Source organism: Miniopterus natalensis, chromosome 20 (genome assembly GCF_054644295.1).
Source record: "Miniopterus natalensis isolate mMinNat1 chromosome 20, mMinNat1.hap1, whole genome shotgun sequence".
NCBI classification, from domain to species: domain Eukaryota; kingdom Metazoa; phylum Chordata; class Mammalia; order Chiroptera; family Miniopteridae; genus Miniopterus; species Miniopterus natalensis.
In genome coordinates, this window is record NC_142100.1 from 21489387 (window position 1) to 21514313 (window position 24927).

General features: G+C 47.8%; 1 protein-coding gene across 1 annotated transcript; it reads left to right on the forward strand.

Annotated features, from left to right (window-relative positions):
• The first annotated feature begins 748 nt into the window (after positions 1–748).
• VSIG10 (V-set and immunoglobulin domain containing 10) lies at positions 749–24671 on the forward strand. Its single transcript, XM_016201617.2, has 9 exons — positions 749–1085; positions 5154–5435; positions 11700–12002; positions 13699–13959; positions 16072–16365; positions 18449–18559; positions 18861–18876; positions 20397–20608; positions 21571–24671. The coding sequence occupies exons 1-9, from the start codon at positions 1013–1015 to the stop codon at positions 21624–21626; spliced, it is 1608 nt and encodes a 535-aa protein (XP_016057103.2). The 5' UTR covers positions 749–1012; the 3' UTR covers positions 21627–24671.
• Positions 24672–24927: the final 256 nt, after the last annotated feature.

Here is a 24927-nt window from a genome sequence, read left to right on the forward strand (position 1 = left end):
CACAGCCGGGTGTCCCCAAAGACATGAGGACGGATGCGGGCGGGAGTGGCAGATTAGAGAGGAATGCAGTTTTCTGGGGAACAGGCTGGAGGGGGGTGGAGAAACTTTTAAAAGGGAAAAACAACCCCACCCCACCCCCCAAAAAGAAAGCTCCCCAGGAACAAGCTCGCTGGCTCCAGGGCCCTGGCCGGTTCCTAGGACAAAAGTCTCGTGGCCGCTCTTGGCCGGGAGGCCCAAGGGTTCACCTTTCTCCTGCCCTAGACTTGCCTTCGTTCTGCAAAGGGCTAGAAAAGGCAGCGATGGCGGCCCTGGCGCCCGCCCGGAGCACGGGAAAAGCAAACGGGCATCCCCGGCGCGGCGCGGCGCAGCTGAGCTGGGACGCCGGGGGCACCCCGCACTCCGCAGCCTGGCCGCCGGGCCCTCGGGGTGCTGCAGGCGGAGCGGCTGGCTGCCGAGACCGGGGTGTCGTCCTGCGGCAGCTGCAAAGCTCAGCCCCGGCCCGGCCCAGCTGTCCCCGCGCCTCCGGGCTGCAGCCCAGCGCGCGGGGGGCGCGGGGAGGGCCCAGCCTCTGCGCTCCTCCCCCGGCGGGTCCGCTCGGCGAGCCCGGGCGCGCGCCCTTTGCATAAAGCCCTCCTCCCGGGCCAAGGTAGAGGAAGTTGGGCTCCCGCCTGGATGGGAGGCGGGAGGGAGCCCCGCTCCTGTTGTTTTTTCCGCGAGCGGGAGTGGTGGGTGGCGGGCGCAAGGGGCGGGGTGCGCCCTCCCACCCCCTGGGCCGAGCGCTCGGGAGAGAGAATCGCACCCGGAGCCCAGCGCAGCTCACGGCGCCGACCTCGGACTCGCCCCAAGCATCCTTCCCGGGGGGCCGCGGAAAGTGGATCTAGTCTGCGGTTCCGAGGACCTGGGAGGAGCACTTGGTACCCTAAGGGGCCGGAGCGCTGCGGGCGGGGGGGCGCACACCCTCTCCAGCCAGATCCTGCATTTCCTGAGGCGCCCTGCCCGCTCCTGGGGCGAGATGGCCGCGCGGGCGCCCGAGCCCCAGGTCCTCCTCTGCCTCGGGGCGCTGTTGGCCCGCTGGGTCGCCGCAGGTAAGGGCCGCGATCTGCAAGGAAAAGTTGAGTTTTGCCAGGCAGAGCGGTAGGGCGGAGGGAAAGCCGGGGGCTGGATTCCCTCCGACCCGACCGGATCCGGTCGTGGCTGTAGCCCCGAAGCCGCCCGGGGTGGGTCTTGAGTTTCCTGCTCGCAGCTCGGCTCCCTTTGCAGAAAGGAATTTGCCCGGGTGCCCGATGGAGGGAGCAAGATATCGCCCCTCTCGGGGCGGGCGGCCGGCGGGGCTGCCCAGGCCTGCGGAGAGGTGGTGGGGAAGCTGGGGAAGCTGGACGTGGGGATTTTAAAGCTGGGGACATTAAGAGGCACGTGGAGGGGGAAAGGGTGGTGATTTTTAAGCGTCGGATGTAAATTCGGTTCTGGTTTTACCTGCTGAGCAGGTGCTCAAAGTGGAGGCTCCTTCTGTCCCTGTCTCTGCCCTTCCACCTGTAACCCCTGGCTTTCCCTGCACACCCCTGCAAGCAGACTTATGTGAACTGGCGCATTTAAAGAAGTGCCTTCTTACTTCACTTATTTTGTTTTTTTATTAAAATAATTTCAGGCTTACAAAAACCTTCCGCCGCACTTGACCCGACCTCTTACATTTGACATGATTGGCAAGAGTTCTCAGATGTTTCATCTCTGCCCTGCCTTGTAACCGCAGAGAGCAGAGGGTTGCTTAACAAAAATGTGAGGGATATGAAAAGATTGAAAAAATACTTTTACATTTAATTCACCTGCGAGTGCATGTCTGCTGTGTGCAGGGCAGTGTGACAGGCGGTGAGAGGTCTTGGGTGGAGGGGAAGGGCAAGGAGCCAGCTGGTGATGGAGTTTGCCAGAATTCTTGTGGAGTGTTATTTTGTGGTGCCCAGTCCAGCCCACTCCACTGATCTCTTGTCAGTTCCTGCAGGAATTGCTCCCTGAGCTTCCCAGCAGCAAGTGCCAGAAGTTTCTGTTAGGCCTCGCACGAGTGTTCATTTTGTTTTGTTTTCAGCAATCATTTAAAAACATTAAATCTGCCCTGGCTGGTGTGGCTCAGTTGGTTGATCTCCACCCCATGCACCGAAAGCTCGCCGGTTCCATTCCCAGTCAGGGTGCAGGCTCAGGTTGCAGGCTGGATCCCCAGTTGGGGGGTGTGGGGTAAGCAGCCAATCGATGTTTCTCACATTGATATTTCTCTCTCTCTCTCTCTCTGAAAAAAAATCAATAAAAATATTTTTAAAACATAAAAATAAAAACAGTAAAATCTCCCATAATCTAGGTTTCCAGTTTATCCGGAAAAAAGTCTGAAGATCTGACAGCACAGGGCCTGCTTTCCTACCTTGAACTGAGCAGTGGTCGCCCCTCTTCCCTAGGGCATCACCTCTCCCTGTTGTAGTACTTACCCCTGGCCCTCTTTTGACTTAGTGGTCACTGTGCAGTGGGTTGGAGGAGATGATGGATAGTCTGCAATCGGCTGTCTCTCCAAGTTCCTTTCTCCCCAGCTATTCGTTTACTGCGCTGTGAACACCGGCGACCTGGGGACATGAGACCCAGGTTGGAAATCATCCTATTGGAATGCACGAGCTTTCCGGTTGGCTGCGGCTCACCACCCAGGAACGCCTCCTCCTCTGCCATGCCCAGTTATTCTGATGCCCAGGTCGAGTTCACCTTTGTGTACAGAGCTGAGGGCTTCGCTAGCTTGTTATATTTTTGTTTGTTTTTCAGATTGGGGATTTTCTTGGGGAAGAATGTGTCTTTTTCCTGTCCCTTAACTTCAATTTTCATGCCTCCACTGTTGCCTCAGATTGTAAACTCCAGGTCATTCTTGGGGAAAAGTTGCTAGGGAAAAAAAAAGGGTACAATCCTAACTCTGTACATGACGATACGAGGGCAGAGTTGGAAATTGGTCGTTTCTGTATCGTCTTGTCCCAGTGGGAGATATCAGGGGCCCCTCTAGACACCAGGTGGATGACTTCTAGCAGCACAAACTGTTACTATGTCTTATTGTCCCACCCTGTCTGGTTGGGAGACCAGAGTAAATCCCTGTGACCTGGAGTAGTGAACACCTGAGTGGGCGTGCTAGCTCTCTCAGTGACTCACAGGGACTTTAAGTAAATCACTTAAGCTTTCTGAACCTCAGTTTAATCAATGTAAAACGAGGGGCTATAGGACAACCAGGCATGGATCTCGTGGACTCCGGGGACTTCCTTTTCTGTGGCTGCGTCACAGCCGTCACTCATCGATGACTGTATTCCTCCTCACGGAGCCAGGACTCAGCCCGCCTTGCCTCTAACCCAGCTCACAGGGCTGCCACATCTAAAAGATCTCCGGGGTCAACTTCAGCTTTGTTAGTTTAAAAGAATGGGAGCGAGCAAAGCCAGGAGAAGTGAAATGCCTCACAATGGCTGCTTCTGTGATTATGTCATTCTAGTCCTTGGAGGAGAAGACAATGTTAGCTCAAGTTCTAAGACTGACGTTTCACCAGGGCTTTTCCAAGTTCCTTTAGCCCTTTGCCAAGGAGCCAGGGAAGGGGCAGGCCTGCAGGTCTCGTGAACACATGTTGCATCTGTAATTCTACAGCTCCTTTTCTACCCTCAGTGGGGGTTGTCACTGAAAACTTGGGTTCCCAGCACTAATTGTTCTCACTTGTTTTTTTTTAATTTTTTTTATTGATTTCAGAGGAAGGAAGGGAGAGGGAGAGAGAGATGGAAATATCAATGTTGAGAGAGAGTCATTGATCGGCTGCCTCCTGCACAACCCCTGCTGGGCATCGAGCCTGCAACTGGGGCATGTGCCCTGACCGAGGATTGGACCCTGCTGGATCATAGGTCAGTGCTCAACCGCTGAGCCGCACCAGCTGGGTTCTCACCTGCTCTTTAAAGTGACTTTTCAGAAGCATTTCTTGCTGTTTTGGAATCTCTAGCATTAGATGACATTCTCCGCCTCCCAGCAAGGGGCTTAGGTTTTCTTTTTTTGTCTTGTCCTGGCTTTGGGGCATGGTGTGGCCAAGATGGGGAGAGAATTGGAACATCCTGTGGTTCCAAGCTGGCTTCAGATTGTTCAAATGGAACCCCTTCTAACCAGAGAGAAGGCCCAGTACAGATAACTGTTATAATTGATTTTATAAATGGGAAGGCTACCCAGAGGCAGGTGACAGCTTTATTTTTTTACAATAACTCTATTGAGAGATAATTCACATACAATAAAATCCACGCTTTTAAAGTGTACAGTTTATAGTTTTTAGTATACTCACAAGATTGTGTAACCGTCAGTACTAATTTATTCCAGGGAATTTTCATCACCCCAGAAAGAAGCCCTATATCCCTTAGCAGCCACTCCCCACCCTCCCAGTACTCCACTTCCTCCAGACCTAGATAACTGCTAATTATTTTCTGTCTCCATAGATTTGCCTGTACTGGGTGTTTCAGATAAATGGAATCACACAAGTTCTATGCAGTCTTTTATCACTGCCTTCTTTCATTTAGAATAATGTTTTCAATATTTATCCATGTTGTAGCATGTACTGCATTTTTTTATGGCCAAATAATATTTCCATTGTATGGATATACCACATTTTATCTAATCATTTATCAGTTGAGCATTTGGGTTGTTTCTACTTTTTGGCTATTATGAATAATGCTGCTGTGAGCATATATGTACAAGTTTTTGTGTAGACATATGTTTTTCATTTCTCTTGGGTGTACACACCTAAGAGTGGAATCCCTGAGTCACACGGTAACTTTAACCTTATGTGAAAATGCTGTTCTCCAAAGTAGCTGCGCTATTTAAAAAAAAAATCCTACCAACAAAGTATGAGTTCCAGTTTCTCCACACCTTTGCCAACACTTATAATTGTCTTCAATTTTAGCCATTTTAGTGTATGTGAAGTGGTAGATATCTTATTGTGGTTTCGTTTGTGATTCAAGTACTGGCCAAGAGTCCCAACAGGGTGGGGGCTCTGTGTGTTACTGCAAGTTAAAAACACACACCTGATTTTTTTTAAACTCCTAATGTGGAGGAACTCTGCAAAAAAGGTGGTTGTTCAGAGATCAAGAAAAGTATTAATAGCCTGACCTTTCCTTGTACAGGTTTGGAGGCTGTCGTCATCGGAGAAGTTCATGAGAACATTACTCTGCACTGTGGCAACATCTCAGAAACGAGGGGCCTAGTGACCTGGTACCGGAATGACTCGGAGCCAGTCTTCCTCCTGTCCTCAAACTCCAGCTTCCCGCCAGCCAAGCCACGCTTCTCTCTGGTGAATGCTAGCTCCCTGCACATTGAGCTACTGAGCCTGCAGGATGAGGGCAACTACAGCTGCTGGGAGGCCCTGGACGAGACTCGGTGGTTCCAAGTGTGGCTGCAGGTGGCCAGTAAGTGGGGTGGGAGGGCACTGGGACTGGCTGGTGAGGTGCTCAGAGCATTAGACAGGAGGCAAGCTTTGAAGTCAGTGGCCTGGGTCTCATTCTGGGCTCTGCTGCCTGCAAACTGAGTCACCTCTCCCACCTGTGTCTCCTCATCTGCACTATGGGGATAGAAAGAATTCTTGCCTCATAGAATTGCTGTGATGAAAAGATAGCAGTCGACCGATATAAAGTGCTATCAGTAGCTCCTAGCATGATAGTTAGCTGTTACTTTTGGCTTGTTAGCAGTGTCATTTTGCTGTTAATACCATTTTACTGTGCAACAAAGTCAGAGGATAACATAATCGAGTTAGACTGCCCGAGTTCCTACGGCTGTCATTTAGTTCTGTATCATTTTGAGTAAGTAGCTTAATATCCCTGAGCTTCAGTTTTCCTTATGTATTAATTGGGGATAATACATTGCATTATTCAGGTATGTGCTCTTAGGTTATAGTGCTTAGTACGGGGCTTGGAATGAGCTACTGTTACTACTGTGCTTTCCAAAAACAGTCTAGTGTCCGTAAACATGCATGAATTTAGAGCATGCTGTTGGCAAACAACAGCCTGTGGGCCATATCCAGTTTGCTGCCTAGTTTTGTATGGCTACAAACTACCCATATTTTTTTTACATTTTTAAACAGTTGAAAAACATTAAAAGAAGGATAATATTTGTGACCTGTGAAAATTATATGAAATTCAGACTTTAGTGTCCATAAATAAGGTCTTTTTGGAACACAGCCACACTTGTCTATTTACATGTTATCTACGATAGCCTTTGGTGCTACCACAGCCACATTGAGTGTCTGTGACATAGACTGTATGGCCTACAAAGCCTAAAATACTTATTTTCTGTCCCTTTACAGAAGAAGGTTGCCGGTCACTTGTTTAGAGGGACATCGCGTTCTGAATGCAGGCTGTATAGTTTAGTAGAAATACCAGTGTGGACACTTTGCTGCTCCCCAGTTTCCTGATCTGTAAAATGAAGAATTTCTCATTCCTTTATTTAATGTATATTTATTGAGAGCCCGATGCCAGGTACTGGGCCATGGGACAAGCAAGGTCCCCACCAGCCTGGAGCTGATATCCTAGGGGGGCAGACAGACAATTAGCACACAGATGCATTGGGCAGGATCAGATGGGGTGATGTGATTCTCTGAAACACTTTAAAGTTGGGGGGGGAGGGTCAGAGAGGAGTTTTTGGAAGGAATGACATTTAAGCTGAAGGATAAGTAGGAGCCAGTCATACAAAGATAAAAAAGAATGCAATCCAGGCAGAAATTCAACTGGTACGTGCTCAGATAGGGAGAAGGCTGGTAGGATGGGAACCCCGTGTGCGAGAGGGCAGGATGTGTGAGATGTGGGAATATAGCCTGAAGTCCTAGCCCCTGGTAACCGTGAATGCTACCTTATTTGGAAATAAGGTCTTTGCCGATGAAATCAAGTTAAGGTGAGGTCATTCCTTCAAGCAAAGGAACACCAAGGACCAATGGCCCGTACCGGAAGCTAGGGAAGACGCAAGGACAGATTGTCTTCCAAGGGAGTCTGACCCCCCTGACACCTTGATTTTGGACTTCTGGCCTCCAGAACTGTTAGAGAGTCAATTTATGTTGTTCTAAGCCACCTAGTTCACGGTACTTTGTAAGGAGTTGGAATTTTATTCTAGATGCGAGAGAAACTTAAGGAGCTTTTAAGTAAGCAAGGGTGCAGTATCATTTGAATTTCACGTGGAGAATGTAGGTGTGTGGTCTAGAGAAGGACTGATAAAATAAAAACAGGGAACCTATTAGAGGTACAAGATATTGGTGGCCAGAAACTGGGTGGTAGCTGTGGCCTTGGTGAAAATGCACAGGTTCAGAAAAATATTTCTAGGTAGACCAGCAAGACCTGCTAGTGGAGTAGAAGTGGAGATTGAAGGAAAGAGAGGCTTCGGGGATATGTCTGGATTTTTAGATGGTCTCTAAGGTTTATGGATTTGTGAACACAGTGTTTTTTACGTCTGGAGGTGCCATAGAATAATTGCTGAGTGGCCAGGAATGAATGTGGGTGTGTCCAAAAATGTCACCCATCTGTTTGGTTCCCACTGTGATCCCACGGGCAAGTACTGGCAGGCCTCCCTCACTCCAGCTGCCGAACAGTAATTCTTAGTTCCTTCATGTCAGTCTTGTCAATAGAAATCCTCTCTTTGACCACAGAGCAGTAAGGTGGCATTACAGCTTTTTGCGGTTTTTTTTAAGAACGTTGCTCTCTCTAGTTTATGATGACTTTATCTGATGCTGATTGTATTAATCATTGGCTAAATTTATTGGGGGGTGGGTTGGATTAGTTTCATTGTTACCCTGTAGGGAGATAAGTGAAAGACCTTATGATGAAAGTGAACTTACAGTAAAAAAAAAAAAAAAAAAAAATCACTGACTCAGATGGCGCTTTCTATACGCCTGGGCTGGTTCAGCCTGCCTGGATGGGCACCACAATGCGATTTTGTTACCCGTCTCAGGACAAAAAGACTCAGCACTAATGCTGGTTAATTGAATGGTGCCATTGAAGAGTCTTGCCATTCGGATTGGGACTGCCTCTCCTGAGAGTCCAGAAATCCCATCGTCCAGAGCAGTTCAGAGCTGCCATGGTGGTTTCTTTCACCAACTTACCCATCCTCTCCTGGTATCAGATTGGGGTGGGTATAAGGTTCGAACAGCTGTGTGTCTACCCGCAGAAAGGCTGGAAGAATGGGGAAGGTGGCACAGACCTTAACATGTTCCAGTAGACTTCGTGCTTCTCTCAAGATATCATCTCTTACGCCTTGGGGAGCTGAGGGGTCCCGCTAGAGATTAGCCCCGTGAAAGACCGCACTCATGGCACACGGAGCCAGACTCTGTGTCCATTTTTCTCGGGTCAAGCAAGTGTTGAGGGAGGGAGCATTGCAGCCGGTTGGCACAAGAGTCCAAATCCAAGAGCCCCGTTGGATTGAGTTGGGCTTTGGAGGATGGGGGTGCTCCTGTCTACCCAGTAATGTGGCTGACACTCCAGATTTACAAGAGACAGAGTCTCAGGAAAGTCCTGTGGTTCCCGTCCTATTTATACTCATTCTCTGTGGGCGGTGGTGACACTGTGCCTCAGCACATCATAAGGTCCTAGGGAAAGGGACTGTTGGGTACACTGAAGAAAGATCGTTGACCCCCATCTGAAGCTGGATGATCCTTGCCCAGAGTCTTGCCAAGCTCATCAGAAGCAGAGATGGGTGCTTAGATAGGCTGAAGACCTCTGGGTTCCCATTTTTGGGACAGGATCTGCAGTCACCAGGGAGATCGGGAGGCAGTGGGGTTGTATTTCCGTCTATATTGAGTCTCTAAAAGTGATGTCGAAACAGTCTCTAAGTTTTCCCAGGATTTTACCCTCTGTAGAACTATAAATATGCCCACTGCCTAGCAGAGACTACCCAGTGTATTTGTTTGCCATTTTCAAATAAAAATGCTGATAAGAAGAGTAAACATCTGAGGATAACTTTTCCTATTGGTGAGGAACCCATGACACTGAGATGGAATCTCCCTTTTTGTGGTTCCCTGAGAAGCAAATTAACCCTCTGAGACCCTTGACTCGCCAACCTATAGCTGTGAGGAAGGAAAGAAGTGAGTTCCTATGTCAAGAATGACAGCAGAGGAGGGCAGCAGCAGTGGTAGATTGTTCTAGAACAGAAATCAAACTTTTTCTGTAGCGAGCCGGACGATAAATATTTTAGACATTATGGGCCAATGAGGATATTGTATAATACACACATATATGATATATGTGTGTGTGTGTGTGTATATATATATATATACACTTATATAAAAAGAAAGAAAACCAACTTTTACATCACATTTATTGACAAAATTCAAAATATAATAGTAATTGAGTATGTTTTTTTGTAGTACAGGCCTACTAATGAGGAAAATGGAATTATTTCCGGGGGAGATAACATTTCACTTAATTGGGGTTCAAAGCCAGTGTTCTCGCTCATCAAATCAACTGTGGATGTTCATCTGTAAAAACCTTTCTTAGCTTGTGGGCCACACAAAAACAGATAGCAGGCCATCGTCTGCCAAAGCTTGTTCTAGAATCAATCTGCAGGTATACTACTGATGATACACTGATAAACTATTGGTCACATGTCAAACACCAGGCTAAGTGTTCTGCTTACTTTGTCTCATTGGATCCTTCAATAATCCAGTGATAGAAGTTATTACTGTTCTTTTCATTTCATAAAAAAGACAAGAAACTGAGAATGTCAGGGGCGGGTCCTTGCCCAAGGCGGTCTCTTTATAGCCGCCACAGGATTTACACCCAGGTCTGTCTGAATTCAGAGCATAAATTCACAGCTACTAGGCTAAGGCACCCATCCCACAAAGAGTCAAGAATTGAAACTGACAGTGACCACGGCCTTGATAAGAGGTCCAGGCAACTGAGGCACTCCAGCTGGGGCCTTTCATTTGATTTTTGGTTTTAACTCTCCCATGTGCTTCCTTCTCATCTATTCCCTGTATCCAACTCCATTTCTTGCTGAGAACTCTGCTGGTCAAAAGCTCCTCCCAGCCAGTTTCTGGGGGTCCACACTGTCCTTGCCAGGCTTCTGTAGCCCTCCAGACCACAATTTGGAAGTGCCAGGCTGTCCAATCTAACACAACACCTTTACTGGCCCAGGCTTGGCTGCCGGTACTGTGGAGGCACCCTGAGCTTAACTGGGTGTCCGCCAACTGTGGGCACGCCCTCGGACCTGCTGGTCCACATGCCTAACCAACGAGCCAGCAGCAGTGAATGGGACAGTTGAGCACCTCCCAAACCACAGTATAATTCCCCCCCCAGACCCTCTGTGGGAGGTGGCATGAATCTAACAGATTGCTGAAACTGTTAGGAGCCAGCCCCAACCTGGCAAGCATATGGTCAAGAATATTGTCTTCAGAAACCCACAATTTCTAGAGTTATACAATGGCGTTAGACGTAAGTGAAGTAGATGCTGCACTTTGAGGGAAAAGACTTTTCCTCCCCCCAGTAATTTTTTCCACTGGCCTATTTCTGCCCCAAATTTTCTGCAGTCATAAATTTATTCCTTTGGCCAAGCATTGCCCCTCCTAGGTCTTCAGAGGGAGCCTCTGGGAGAGGTAACACACAGAATGACTTTAGTATAAATAGGCATTAGATATATCTTCTCATCAAAGGGGACATGGCATCTTAGTGCACTGGGTACCAACAGTGGGAGGGCATTTCTGGGGGACCAGAAAGAAATTCGGAGAGGTGAGGGGAACGAAGATAAAACCTAGCATTTATCAAGTGCTTTCAACAACGCAGGCATTGTTCCAAGTGCTATATTGTACTAACTCATTTGATCGTCACCATGACCCCATGAAGTGGGTCCTAGCATTACAGATGGACCCATTTCACAGATGAAGAAGTGGAGGCTAAGAGAGGTTAAGTAATTTGCCCTTGTCTTTCGGTGTGAAGTTGTGCTGGGGGTTCTGTGAGAGTCCTGTCTTGTAATATGATCACAACAAAAGTACACAAAGCAAAGTCTGCAGAGGGAAAAGGCACCTGGGGTTAAGTCCAGGGAAAACCAGGAGCGAGCTTCCTAGAGTCCTTCCCAGTGGAGTCACATGGACACGCTTAATTCCTTGAGCAACAAGTTGTGGCAAACGGGTGTGAGATGTTGTCTACCAGGAGTCATTAGAGACTCTGCACCCTGAGTTTTTATTGGGGGCCTAGCACGTACCCAAATTCTAGACTCTCAGAAGGAAAGCAGGGGTGCAGCATGAACACGCTGTCTGTACCAACGGTTTAGGCACAGTGAGCCCCACTCTTATCAGTTCTGGGAATGGTGGGAAACCCCCTGACATCCAAGTTCCCAGTTACCGGTCAAGGCCAACCTCAGCCTCCCAAGCCGGCCTTTGTAAGGAAGGCAGACTCGGGCCTGCTGTGTTAACTGTTTAGTGCACAGACCTCCTTGCCACTCACCAGTCTTTTGAAAAGGAACAATTTGCATTTTCTTTTTTCTGTAAGGATCGATCCCCTTGATAAATCAGACGTAAGGGCTTAGGATTAACTGAGAGCATGTGTAAGGGCACTTAGCGTAGCATCTGTCATAAAGGAAGCATTTGATAGATATAGTCATCCTTACTGGCTGCTTCCTGATCATCTGTGAGACTGTTAGAGCTGGTAAGGGGCTCAAATGAACTGTTCAGCCTTCCCCATCCCCTCTGTCATTCCCAGGTGGCCCCTACCAGGTCGAAGCCAACATCTCCACCACCGGCGTGCTCCCCAATGGCACCCTCTATGCGACCAAAGGCTCCCAGGTGGACTTCAGCTGCACCAGCAGCTCCAGGCCTCCCCCCATGATTGAGTGGTGGTTCCAGGCCCCGGATTCCAGGACCGAGCTCTTTGGAAACAACCTGACGATCAGCAGCTTCATGCTGCTGCTGATGTCACAAAACCTCCAAGGGAACTACACCTGCTTGGCGAAGAACATGCTCAGCGGGAGACAGCGAAAGGTGACCAACGAGCTCCTGGTCTACTGTGCGTAAGAAGCACTCCCCTCCCCCACTGCCTCGCCTCGGCCCTTTGTGAACGACGTGTTTGTGCCCCTTCCTTTTGTCTACAAAGGCTTGCCCGCTGCATGGGTCCTAACATGCTTCTGCAACTCCCTCAACACTCACGTACACACCCAGGGCTGCATGTCAGAGAGAGGGAGTCACCTCTTCTAGAAGGTTGCTGCTAAGTAAGGTACAAGAGAGACCTTGTGAGACACAGAGGGAAATTAATGCTGAGCTTATTGCTTGTTTGTTTTTTTTTTAATGGAGATGAAAGTACGTAACATTAACCGTTACAAAATGTGTAACTGGCATTTAGCACACTGAGAGTGTTGTGCGGCATCACCTCTGTGTAGTTCCAAAACATTTCCATCACCCCAAATGGAGATCCCGTATCCATTGAGCAGACATTCCCATCCCCTCTTCCCCCCCAGTCCCATCAGTTTGCCTTCTATTTCTATGCATTTCCATGCATTTGCCTCTTCTGGACATTTTGTACAAATGGAATCACACATTATGTGCCCCACTGTGACCGGCTTTTTTCGCTGAGCATCGAGTTTACCAGGTTCACCCATGTTGTAGCATGAGTCAGGACTTCATTCCTTTTTCTGGCTGCATAATACTCCATTGTGTGGATGGACTACAATTTGTGCGTTCATTCACCTGTCCTCACGCATTCTCTTCCTGAGCCCTGGGCCCTCTAGCACTGTTAGGAACCAGCAGTTCATAAACCAGTACACAGATTTCTTGGACAGAAACAACTGTAGAGGTGCAGAGAGTACTCACACTCCCTGCTAATGGAAGGGAGCATCCAAACAAGCTAGTGGGCAGGGTAGTGACACACTACTGATTCTTGCGTTATGCAGAGCCTTTGTAAGTCTCTGTTTTCTCTATCTTAAGTGGCATTTATTGTATGTAAAGTCATACATGCTTGTCGTGGGAAACACAGATTAGTAGATCACTTATACTCCAACCATCATTTTGGTATATTTCCAATATTTTTTCTTGTAGATGCCACCAATCTACCCGTTAGTATAAGATCCAAATTTATTTCTACTTATGTGTATTGTAGAAAATATATGATAATACACATGTGTAATATAATACGCATATGTAATATATGTAAATTGATATATAGTTATTAGCACATGGATTACATTGGATTTATGGATTTGTAACTTGTTAAAATTTTGTGTTTTTAGTAATACATGCATTTGGTAAAAAGGAAGTCTCTGTTGAGGGTGGGAGTGAGTAAGTCCCACCTGTAACTCCCTCTGGGGGCCAAAACTGCCCAGTAGAGTTTTCTGTGGTGGTGGAAGTGTTCCATTCTGTGTAGACTTGTGCAGCAGCCACCTACCACATGTGGCACTGAGCACTTGTGATGTGGGGAGTGTGATGGAGGAACTAAATCGGTAGTTTTATTTTATTAATTTAAACTTCAGTAGCCACACGAAGTTAGTGAGAAACACAAAGATAAATCAGTCCCACGCCCTGAGATATTGAACACCTAGCAGAGGGAACCTGACTATTGTCAGGCACTGATTTGTGCTGGGAGCTATCTCAAGGTACACTACCTGGGGTTGAAGTTTCTCTGATCCTCTGGTTCTTAGTCCTTAGAACCAGCCCAATGCCGGATCTTGGAGTCTGTGATTAAGCCCATGCTTTCCTCTGGTGTTCTGCAGCTCCCCCTTCATCAGACCTTGAGTGCTGGGCAGAGATGTCACCAAGATTGTTCATGCTGCAGCTCACCTGTCGCTGGGACGGGGGCTACCCAGACCCTAACTTCCTGTGGACAGAAGAGCCAGGAGGTGTGGTCGTGGGGTCGTCAAAGTTGGGAGTGGAGATGCTGAACCGGTCCCAGCTGTCAGATGGCAAGACGTTCAAGTGTGTGGGGAGCCACATAGTGGGGCCGCAGTCAGGAGCCAGCTGTGTGGTACAGATCCGTGAGTCTGGCTTACCTTGTCCTGGGGTTGGGGTCTACTCGCTTTCTTCTGGGAGAACCATTTGAAAGAAGGTCTGGGAAAGAAATCCAAGGATGTCAGAATGAACCGAATTCCTTCCCTTTCTTCCTTTCTTTTGCTTTATGTTTCCTTCCTTTCAAACTTGGAAGATACTTAACCAAGTTTTTTGGTCCTAGTCCGCGCTGTTCTTCACGTCACAAATATTAATTAAGCACCTGCTGTGCACCAGGCACGGTTTCTAGGTGCTGGCAATGGAGCAGTGAACAAGACTGACAAGGTTCTTTTATTATCTATCTCCTGTTATATAACAAATTGCCCCCAAACTTAATGGCTTAAAACAACAGATCATTTATTATTTCACGATTTCTGTGGGCCAGGAATTCAGAGAGGGCACAGTGGGGCTGGTTTGTCTTGGTTTCACCATGCCTGGGGTCTCTGCTGCAAGACTTGGCTGGGGGAGCTGAAATCATCTGAAGGATCCACTTCCGAGGTGCTCACGCTCACACCTGGCAAGTCGCTTCCTCTCCAGGGGGACTCTCCACAGGGCTACTTGAGTGTCTCCACAACATGGCAGCTGGCTTCCCCTAGAGCAAGTGCTGCAAGAGGGAGTAAGCCAGGTAGATGCACTCCTTTTTATGACCTAGCCTCTTAAGCGAAACTCTTTGAATGTGTACAGGTGCCATGCCAACTGGGTGGGTGACTCAGCTTTTTGAGTGGTGCATGCTGTGTTTGTCAAAAATGTGTTTATGTACATGATCTTTGGGAGTTGTGGGGAATAACCAAATTGTTTGTTTTGCTTTTAATAAAGGGTGAGGGGCCACTTCTCCAACTTTGGTTTGGGGGCTTTAAGAGACAAACATACTGAGGCTTGTTACTGCTGCTGGCTTGGTGACCCCAAAGGAAATTCAGGTTAACCACAGGCAGAGGAAGGTGTGATTTAGCAACATAGGGGGGAACCTGAGAATTGATCCAAGAAGGGGTGCAACATGTGAGTGTCCTGAGCAAACCTAAGTTTGGGGGATTCTCTTTTGTTGACCTGACCTACAGAGAGAGGTTTTAGTCTGTTCCACCCCCACCCCTTTGCCCCCTGCCCTCTACCCAGGACACCAGCCATGAAACCCTAGATTCTCTCTTGGAACAACTGCCAAGGGAAAGTGTGTAGTTTCACTCTCCCGGGCGGATACCCAACATGCCACTCTGTATCTCTCAGCTGCCGAAAATACGGTCTTTATAACCCACAAGATGAAGTTGTCACCCTTCCCAGGAGGGTGTGCATTTTGGGAAAAGGCTTCTTGTGTGGAGAAAACAAATGGATCACTATGGTCAACCTTATAACTCCCCATGTCCTGCTTAATCAGACCTCAAGGCCACAGGGACATCCCATGCATTTCTAGGACAGAACTGGGATAGGCAGAGTAATGGTCCCCCCAGAGATATCTATTTCCTAATCCATAGAATCTGTAAATATGTTAACCTTCCTTGGCAAAAGAGACCTTGCAGATGTGATGAAGGACTTGAGATGGAGAGATTGTCCTGGATTATCTGGGTGGGCCCAATGTTATCACAAGAATCCTTATAAAAGGGAGGTTGGAGGGTCAAACTCAGTTGTAGGTGATGTGACAGCAGATGCAAAAGGTTGGAGTGATGCAAAGCAGGGCCCACAAGCCAAGGAATGCAGGTGGCTTCGGGAAGCTGGAAAAGCAAGGAAATGGCTTTTCCCCTAGAGCCTCCAGAAGGAACCAGCTCTGCCAACACCTTGCTTTTAGCCCGATAAGATCATTTTGGGCTTCTGACCCTCAGACCTATAAAAGGATACATTTCTGTTGTTTTAAGCCACTAAGTTCAAAGCCGTTTGTTACAGCAGCGAAATGGAAATAATGGCAGGGTTGTTGTGAGAACTAACTGGGTTCATATGTACAAAAGTGCCCAGCCCATCATCAGTGCTCAGTAAATGTCAGTAGTATAAATGACCGGGTATGGTGCAGAAGTTCCTGGAGTTGCTTCCTTAGGAAGGAAACAATATTCTTAAAAATCTCCGGCCACGGCTTGAATCTTCTTAAGCATTTGTCTTTCTTTACCTCCTTCTGTCACCAGGGAGCCCCTTCCTTCTCTCTGAGCCCATGAAGACTTGCTTCGTGGGGGGCAATGTGACACTCACCTGCCAGGTGTCAGGAGCCTACCCCTCTGCCAAGATCCTGTGGCTGAGGAACCTCACCCAGCCGGAGGTGGCCATCCAGCCCAACAACCACTATGTCATCACCCAGAATGACCAGACCTCCACCCTGACCATCCAGAACTGCTCCCAGGACCTGGATGAGGGCTACTACGTCTGCCGGGCCGAGAACCCCGTGGGGGTGAGGGAAGTGGACATCTGGCTGAGCGTGAAAGGTGAGTGACAGAAGTGGCCCCAAATGAGGAGGTTTGAGAACTCTTCAGAGGACCTGGCACCAGCACGGGGACAGCTTGGTGCTTCTCCGCAGGTGGGTCATGCCATCTGGGAGAAGGCATGTCTGCTTGCCTGTGGCTTGACAAGATGGATGGGACAAATTCATGGCCAGTCAGTCCTAAAGCTCTAATATTTGCATAGGGATAAAAATTACTTAATCTCTGCTGTATACCAAAGGATATCTATGTATGAAAAAAACATAAATATGAAATATATAAAAATAAATATGTAATGTAAGTTGTGAAGCATCATAGCAAAAGGAACACCCAAGAAACTATATCCCACGTGATACAGAAGAAGGCCTGTAGGGACTGTGGTGGCCAGATTTAGAAAACAACATAGAAACTAATAAAATGGGATGCCCGCTTAATTGGCATTTCAGGAAAAAAAAAAAGAATAGCTTTTAAGTAGTATAAGTATGTCCCAAATATTGCACAAGGCATACTGATTCTAGAAGATTATTTGTTGTTTATCGGAATCCAGATTTAACTGGGTATCCTGTATTTTATCTTGGAACCCTACCTATAGGCTCATTTTTAGTATCATTCTGGCCTCCTAGAAAAGATAACCCCTATCCTGAATTTTGTCTTATTTAAGAAAAAATGTTGCTGCATACGTACACACTTCTAAATAATACGCTGTTTGTTTTTGTCTTTTTGAGTTTTAAAAAATGACAGTTACCATGCAAACGTCGTCTTTTGTGACTTGCTTTTTTCCCTGTACATTTTGTTTCATGGATTTATCCACGCCGACGTGTGTAATTACACTTTGTACCGCTTCACCTGCTGTATAACTCTCCACTGTGTCACTATTACACAACCAGGTCACTGTTTTTCCTGCTGATGGACGTTTGTGTGGTTTCTAACTTTTTTGTTTTGATAAACAGCGTTGCCATGAAAATATTTTACCCAGCTCCTGTGTGTACATATACACTGGGTCCCCCGGCAAATATTTCTCTAGGATACGTAAAGGAGTAGAGATGAAGGGTTACAGGTTACTTGCATTTCCATCCTATGGGATAACCAAGTCCTCTTACAACACGATTACACCAGTTTCCATTTGTTACAGTCGTGTAGGAGCATCTTTGCTCCATGTTTTCACCAGCAGGCTTTAGGATTTTTGTTCACCACCGTGGTTCTAATTTGAGTTTCTCTAATTACTCAGAAGATTGAGTATTATTTTATGTTTATTTGCTACTTGTATTTCTTCTTCTGTGCAACTCATACATATTTGTATCTTTTGATATCTTACCCTTTCTTAGAGATGTGGAGGCATTCTCCAGGAATCCCGCATACCGATTCCATGTTAGTTTTAGGTTACAGGTATCTTCTTGATGGTCTTTTTCACTTTCTTTATGGTATCTTTTGATTAGCAAACATTCCTACTTTAATGCAGTTGATTTTATGAATTTCTTCTTATATCATTAGCAATTTTTGTCTTAAAAATCCTTAACTATCCCACAGCCACAAAAGACAGTTAATGTTTTAATGGTTTGCCTTTCACAATTAAATCTTTACTCCATCTGGAGCTGATTTTTATGAATGGTGTGAGGCCAGGATCAAGTTTTTCTCCCCCTTTTCCCCAATTTGGATAACCATTTATTCCAGCGCCATTTTTCAAATAGTTCCTCTTTTTACTCACTAAGCTGTCATATATCAGCTTTCCTTTCACGTGCGGGCCTGATATTGGATTTTCTAGTCTGTTCCATTGATCACTGTTTATTGTGGCATCAATAACTCACTCATAATTACTGTGGCCTTACAAGGTCTTAATGTGTGGTAGACACGTAGGGATTTTAACTTTCCAGTGTTCTTTTATGTCACATGCTTCACTTGGTTCCCACGCGCTGTCCGCGGTAGGCAGGGGATTTATTTACCCTGCTTTACAGATGGGTCACATGCCTTGCCCAACACCATGAAACCAAGATAAGACTAGGACCAGACAGAGGAGGGGCGGCATTGCTCTCCCTCTCCTAGCCCCGTGCCTGTCAGGTGCAGGAGTCAACGGTGTGATTTGTCTCTGCAGAACCTTTAAACATCGTGGGAATTGTGGGAACCGTCGTGAGCCTCCTTCTGCTGGGACTGGCCATCATCTCTGGGCTTATGTTATATTACAGCCCTGTCTTCTGCTGGAAATGTAAGGACTTCTGGGGTCCTTTCTCTTCTCCTTCAGGCCTTTTGAAAGGGTGTGGTTGGGGGAAGGAGGCCCCTGGTATGCTCCCACCTGGAGTCCCCATTCTGTAGGCTTCTTCGTTGGGTCCAGATGTGCAGAAATGAAGCCCCCGAGTACCACTCCAGAGTACCCTGTCACCTCTCCTGTGGGGTCGGGTTTCTCACCATCTTCTCTTTCGTAGATTTGACATTGACTAAAAACTTTTGTGAGGCTGCAGTGGATGTTATTTGATACTAATTTTTTTTTTTTTCCTTTCCCTCTTTAGTAGGAAACACTATCAGGTGAGTGTTCCCTAGACTCAAGCCAAAAACCCATTTCCACTGCTGTTTTGTTTGCTTTCACATAAGAACAATCACGGCGACTACCATTGAGGACCAACCATTGCCAACCCTGGGGGGTGGGGGGGGCGCTTCCTTAGGCACTGTTTAGAAATTCTTTCATAAACCCTTTGGGGTGGGGGTGGCATCCCCATTTCCAAGAGAGAGGCTCAGCGGAGTAACTCCTGCACTGGTCCAGGAAGTAAGGGGCAGTGCTGGCAGGCGGACCTCGGCCCCACTGGTTCCAAAGTCTGCGCTCTCTTTACAGTGCAGGACTCAGGGTGGGGCGCATGGCCGGGCTGTCACTGAGGCGTAAAGACAGTGTATAGTCCGTGCGAGCCCAGTTATTCATGCATTTATTTTACCTAGTTTTCTAAAAAGAGCTAAGAGGAAGAGTAAGTCATAGTCTCGTGGCGTGTTTGGGAAAACTAGTCGGAGCAATGCCTTGGAGCCCCCCCAAAAGGAAACCGCAGGAGGGGCAGAGAAACTAAGCAGAACTTGTGCATTTTATCCCCTAAGGAGATTCTGGGTGGGGGCAAGAGCTCTTTGTTTCTCTTAACCCATTAATAACCGTGGGATATCACTGTCCTCAGATCACCACTCATAATGCGGGGATATTATTGTTTGGGACCCTTTCTTACTGCGATGTGTTTCAGGACCATTCTCCCAGGGAGGCTGTCCGTTTCCCAGGTTTATTTCTCACAGGAGGTAGCAGCGAGGCCTGGTGGGAACAGGCTTTGGAATTAAGGGACCTAGGTTCAAATTGCAGTTCTGCTGTCCCCAAGGCCCTGCGCTCATGGAAAAATCCCTGACCTTCTCTGAGCCTTTGCCTCCTCTCCTTCCCAGAGGGAGACCGTCAGGGTTAAATGAGAATGTGTTGCTCCTGGGATGGCCGCTGGCCTGTGGCATTTCATTCTCTCTTCCTTTAGAAATGTAGTCGGACTGGGTGGGCAAAGCCAGCAACAAACCAAGAGCAATGAAATGCTAACCCGCTGGGGGCACGGACTCCACATGCAACGACAGCTCAGGGCTTCGGGGGGGGGGGAAGGAGAGGACTGTCCCTGGGCCTCAGATACTGAGGAAGGGGAGGAATTTCAGGTAGCGGAGCAGAAATAGGGCATTTCGGGAAAGGAACAGAGCATTGGTGCGCCCGGGGTGAGGGGAACTAAAACGTCAGGTGCCTGGGACAATGAGGTCACCCTCCCCAGGAGCAGGGGCAGGATGGTAAAGCTGACCCAGGACAGGATAAGCTTATCTGCAGCAATCTGTGGCTGTCTCTCTCTCTCTCTCAGAGAGAGGGGTTACAATTGCACTGTCACCTCGTGACTTCACCAAGCCGAATGCAGGAAGAGTTTTCTGCGTTGCCAAAGGGGTTGCAAAGAATCTAGTGTTTCTTATTCGGTGAGGGCTGGTGTTGGAAAAAAAAAAACACACAAAAAAACAGGGGCATCTTTCTGATTATTTCTCCCCCTTTGGCAATTTAGGGGACAGGACATGGGTGATGTCATAGTTTTGGTGGATGATGAAGAGGAGGAAGAGGCGGCAGAGGAGGAAGAGGAGCCGGAGGAAGAAGAGGAAGCCAGTGAAGGCGAGGAGTGGCCAAAAGAAATACACAAGCACGGCCACATCCACAGGGTGACTGCGCTGGTGAACGGGAACGTAGACTGGACGGCCAGCGGGCTCCAGGCTCTGCAGGGTAAGCCCTTGTTTCTTAGAAGCACCCCCACTAGGTTGCCGTGAGCTTCCCGGTAGAAAGCCTCTAAGTGGTTTTTGTTTTTGTTTTTAATGTATTTTAATTGATTTCAGAGAGGAAGGGAGAGAGAGAGAGAAACATCAATGATGAGAGAGTCATTGATCGGTTGCCCCCTGCACGCCCCCACTGGGGATCGAGCCCTCAGCCTGGGCATGGGCCCTGACCGGGAATCAAACCCCGATTGCCTGGATCCTAGGTTGATGCTCAACTGCTGAGCCACGCCCGGCCGGGCTAAGTGGTTTTTTAAAGGCTGGAGAAGATAAAGTTTAACTGGGAAGCTGAGAATCTGTTACCCACAGGGCAGTTGACAAACATTCACCAAGGGCCTGCTCTGGGAAAGGCACTGCTGGACAGCAGGAAGGACAGACCAGGGATACCTGCATGCAGGGAGCTTTACGAGACCAGCCAGATGAACAGGCTAAGATGTGGGGAAACTGAAAACGGAGGCAAGATGGAACTTGGGTGGGAGGGGAGCTGTCGCAGGAGGAATTTGATTAATCGCCCGGTGAATGGTGTGTTTAAAAATGACAGGACCTCAGGAGAAAGACGAGAGCTTTGAGGGGGGTGCCTTGGTCAGGAGAAGCTTAATGGGATTAGTGGGACATGAGGCAAGTCTTCCAGGACAGTCAAGTTTGAATAAGCCAGGAGAGGGGACGTTCCAGGGGAGGGGAGTGGCACCAGCCACGGGCATGGAGGGTGGACAGGGTCAAGCACGTCTAGAGGATTCTGAGCGGAAAGAGCAGCTGAGAGGGGGGCACACCCCCTGCCTCACCTGCTCCTCCATGAAATCGATCCTGAGGCTTACCCGTCAAGGACTAGAAATCAAGATGATTGGAGACGGGTGGAAACAGGGTCACCTCTACTGACATCACTGAGAATTGGATCTCCTTTTCCCTCCTGTACAGATGACAGCAGTGAGCAGCCGAGTGACATCGTTCAAGAAGCAGACAGGCCAGTTTGAAAAGGAGGGCTGTCCGTGATCCTGTCTGAAGAGCTTGGGAAGCTACATCCAGGATGAGCTTTTCATTTCGCTTTGACTTGACTTGACTTGCACCCCTGCCGGGAGGGCTTAACACGGTTTGGGGCTGTCAGCAAACACACACGCGCACACGCGCGCGCACACACACACACACACACACACACACTTCCATTTTTTTAAAATATTGGTTTTATTTGCTGTAACTCTTCTTGATGATGTTAAAAGGCTTTGGGAACAGGCAGTGTGTGGGGGAAGAGCTGCCTTTGGCATCTGAGGTGCCCTTTTCGCTGTGACTCCTGGCTTTACCCAGGTTGACTGATGCTGATTTTGGGGGGAGCAGAAGTGGGTGGAGGCACTTGGCCTCAGTGCCCTTTGCCACTGTTAAAGGTCTGTAACCAGCTTACCTCAGCACACAAGGGTCTAGTGCGGGGTGATAGGGACACTTCCTATCACTGCCCAGGTGAGCCAAGGAACCAGGTAAATGTCAGCTCACTGGAAAAGGTGGGGTGTCAGCTACTGATGCTACCCAGAGGGAGGCAGTGTGGTTCAGGTGTTTGGAGTCAGAAACACCCAGGCTTGATTCTGGGCCCTGCTACTGACTTGTTCCATGGGCTTGGGCAGGTTGCTTTACCTCTCCCCTGGGCCTCAATTTTCTCATCTATAAAATAGGTGAAATCACACCTACCTTACAGGGGTATGGTGAGGACTTTGGGATGGGAAAGGGCCTAGGAGGTGCTCAAGAGAAGTTCATTACCTTCTCCTTTGCCTTCCCTAGTGGAAGAAAAAGCTGTAAGTTGCCAGCTGCTGCCTGGACCCTTCTTTGTAGAATGGTTTCAGACGAGGGCATTATCAGAGCTCTCCTGACGATTTTTTGCTTCCCTGGAAATGTAATTCTTTTCGAAAGAGGTAGGGGCCCATAAGAGAAAGTGCCTTTCATTAAAACCTCACATTTTGCAAAGCTTCGTATTTATACAAAAGCCTCTTACATAATACACTATTAGCTTTCAGCCTTTCCCATTCTTTCTCCTGTGACTTTGAGAGAAGGCAGGAGAAATGTTTTGTAAGGGAGTATCTGGTGAGAAGTACTCCTTGGGCATACCAGTTCACCTGGCCTCGGTTTCCCCATCTCTGAAATGGGAATGGGAAAACTTGTTTCCTTTCTCTCTTTAAGGATGTTATGAAGATACACTGATCAATGATGCTAAGTTTCAAATGCAAATAACGTGATGAGTTTAAGCTGCTAATGCTTCCAGTAGAAACTGTACAGTTTAGAGATATTTCCCCCCTGATTTTATTCAAATCTCTTAAATGTCAGGGGCCTTATAAAGGTGCAAAGGGTATGTGCTAAGCCTAAAAATCTGACTTGAATTTGCATTCTTTAATGTTGCACATTCTGCTCTGCTGGGCAAGACCTAGAGCTTAAAGGGGAACTTCCCTTCTTCAAGTAACAGGGACTGGGACTCCTAGGATGAGGCACTGGGTTATCTGCAGGGTTGCCCTGCAGGTGTCCTTGGGCTTGGTCTGTTTGTTTGATTCAAGGGGCTAAACTGAGCAAGTCACTAGAAGTGAGTCCCATCCCCAGCTCAGAACACTGGGGAGCTCAGGCGCGGGCTGCAAATCTGTACCCCTCAGGAACAGCTGTGAACTGCACTGTCATTGTTGGGCTGGGTCTTTTGCCGCGTGGTACCTCGTGTATGTAACCACTCTAACCAGTCTAAGTTAGCGTCATCTACAGAACAGGCTACTCAGACAGGTTGCTTTTCCTTTAGAATCTCCGATGAATTCCATTCCTGAATCTGAGTGTCTACTATGCAGAGGCAACAATATTTTTTACAAAGAAACTGTAGGAAGAAATTCCCTAGCTGGGAAGACAGGATGATTCAAGATCACTGAGATGTTCCTACAATTTCCTCTTCTCTTGCGCATACCCGATAGGTAGGAAATCTTTGAGGCAGAGTTTTTCCACTAGCAAATGGGAGCTTCAAGGTCTTGGTGCCAAACACTATAAACCCTTGACTAGTTGAGCTGTGACCACTGTCACTTATGTCTCAGCACTGTGTACACATTAATATGATGGGGTCAGTTAAGACCCCAGGTACCGGGGGAGGGGGGTTCAAGTTTTAAGGATTTTTAAAGAATTAGGGCTTTTTTTTCTTTTAAGATGACCCATCCCCAAATCCACAAGGCTGTTGACAATGGGTTACAGACTGTGTGGCAAAGTCCAGGTTGTTGCATTATGCTTTACATACATTCTTATCTGAATGTATTGTGAACTCACAGGCCAGATCTCCTTATCAGAACCAGGAAGATAAATATTTCAGGGCTTTCACAACCGACACTTCCTTTTTACTCAAAACCTGGTGGACACTGGGGAAAGGGCTCCCGCAATTTTGTAGCTTTGATATTAGCTCCAATTCTCACAAGCACATACGGGCCCTATTACTGCAGCAGGAAAACACATGATGGAAAATTTCCATAACCCATGCACTGAAACCTGGAAAATCCTCCTTGCTGGGTAAAAGTTACGATGATGCAATAAGTGCCAACTGGTATTTCTCACCATGGGGCTGGCCAGGACCTGCTGCAAAGAGAAACAAGCAGATCCTCTGCATTATTTACATTGTAATATTTGATGTGAGAGGTGGGTTTGGAGAAATTCATTCTGAGGTTACAATGGATTTTTTTTTTAAAGAAAAAAGATTATGGAATAAAGTTATTTTTAAATAAAAGCTTTAATGTGTTTGATTGAGACCTGACTAGTTAAACAGAAAGATCTGGGGAAATACCGGTTTACCTCCCCCAACTTTTTACCCGCTTTCCCACTATTGGTAACAATACTGTCCTCGCTGCCACATTCTTTCCCACGGCCTGTAGATACTACCCACCCTCAGAGCTGCCGAGACGCCTGCACTTTTTTTTTTTTTTAATTGATTTCAGGGAGAGCGGGGGAGAGAGAAACATCAATGCGAGACATGGGTCGGCTGCCTCTCGCACGCCCCCTACCGGGGATCCAGCCCGCAAGCCTCTGCCGGGATTGGGAATCCAACGTGACCCCGACTCCCAGATCGGCGCCCCGCCACTGAGCCGCCCTGGCCCGGCGCCCCTCGCCTTTCTCAATCCCTGAGAAACTTGTTCCAGTTTTTCCCTCCCTACATACGCCTCTTTTTGCTCTGACCGCAGGCTTTCTAAAGGGCTAGGCGTCAGCAAGGGGCGCACAGAACTGTCCGGCAAGAGGATGTCTATCAGCCTTCCCGTCCCTGTCCTCGGTGGCTTTTCACCGGGC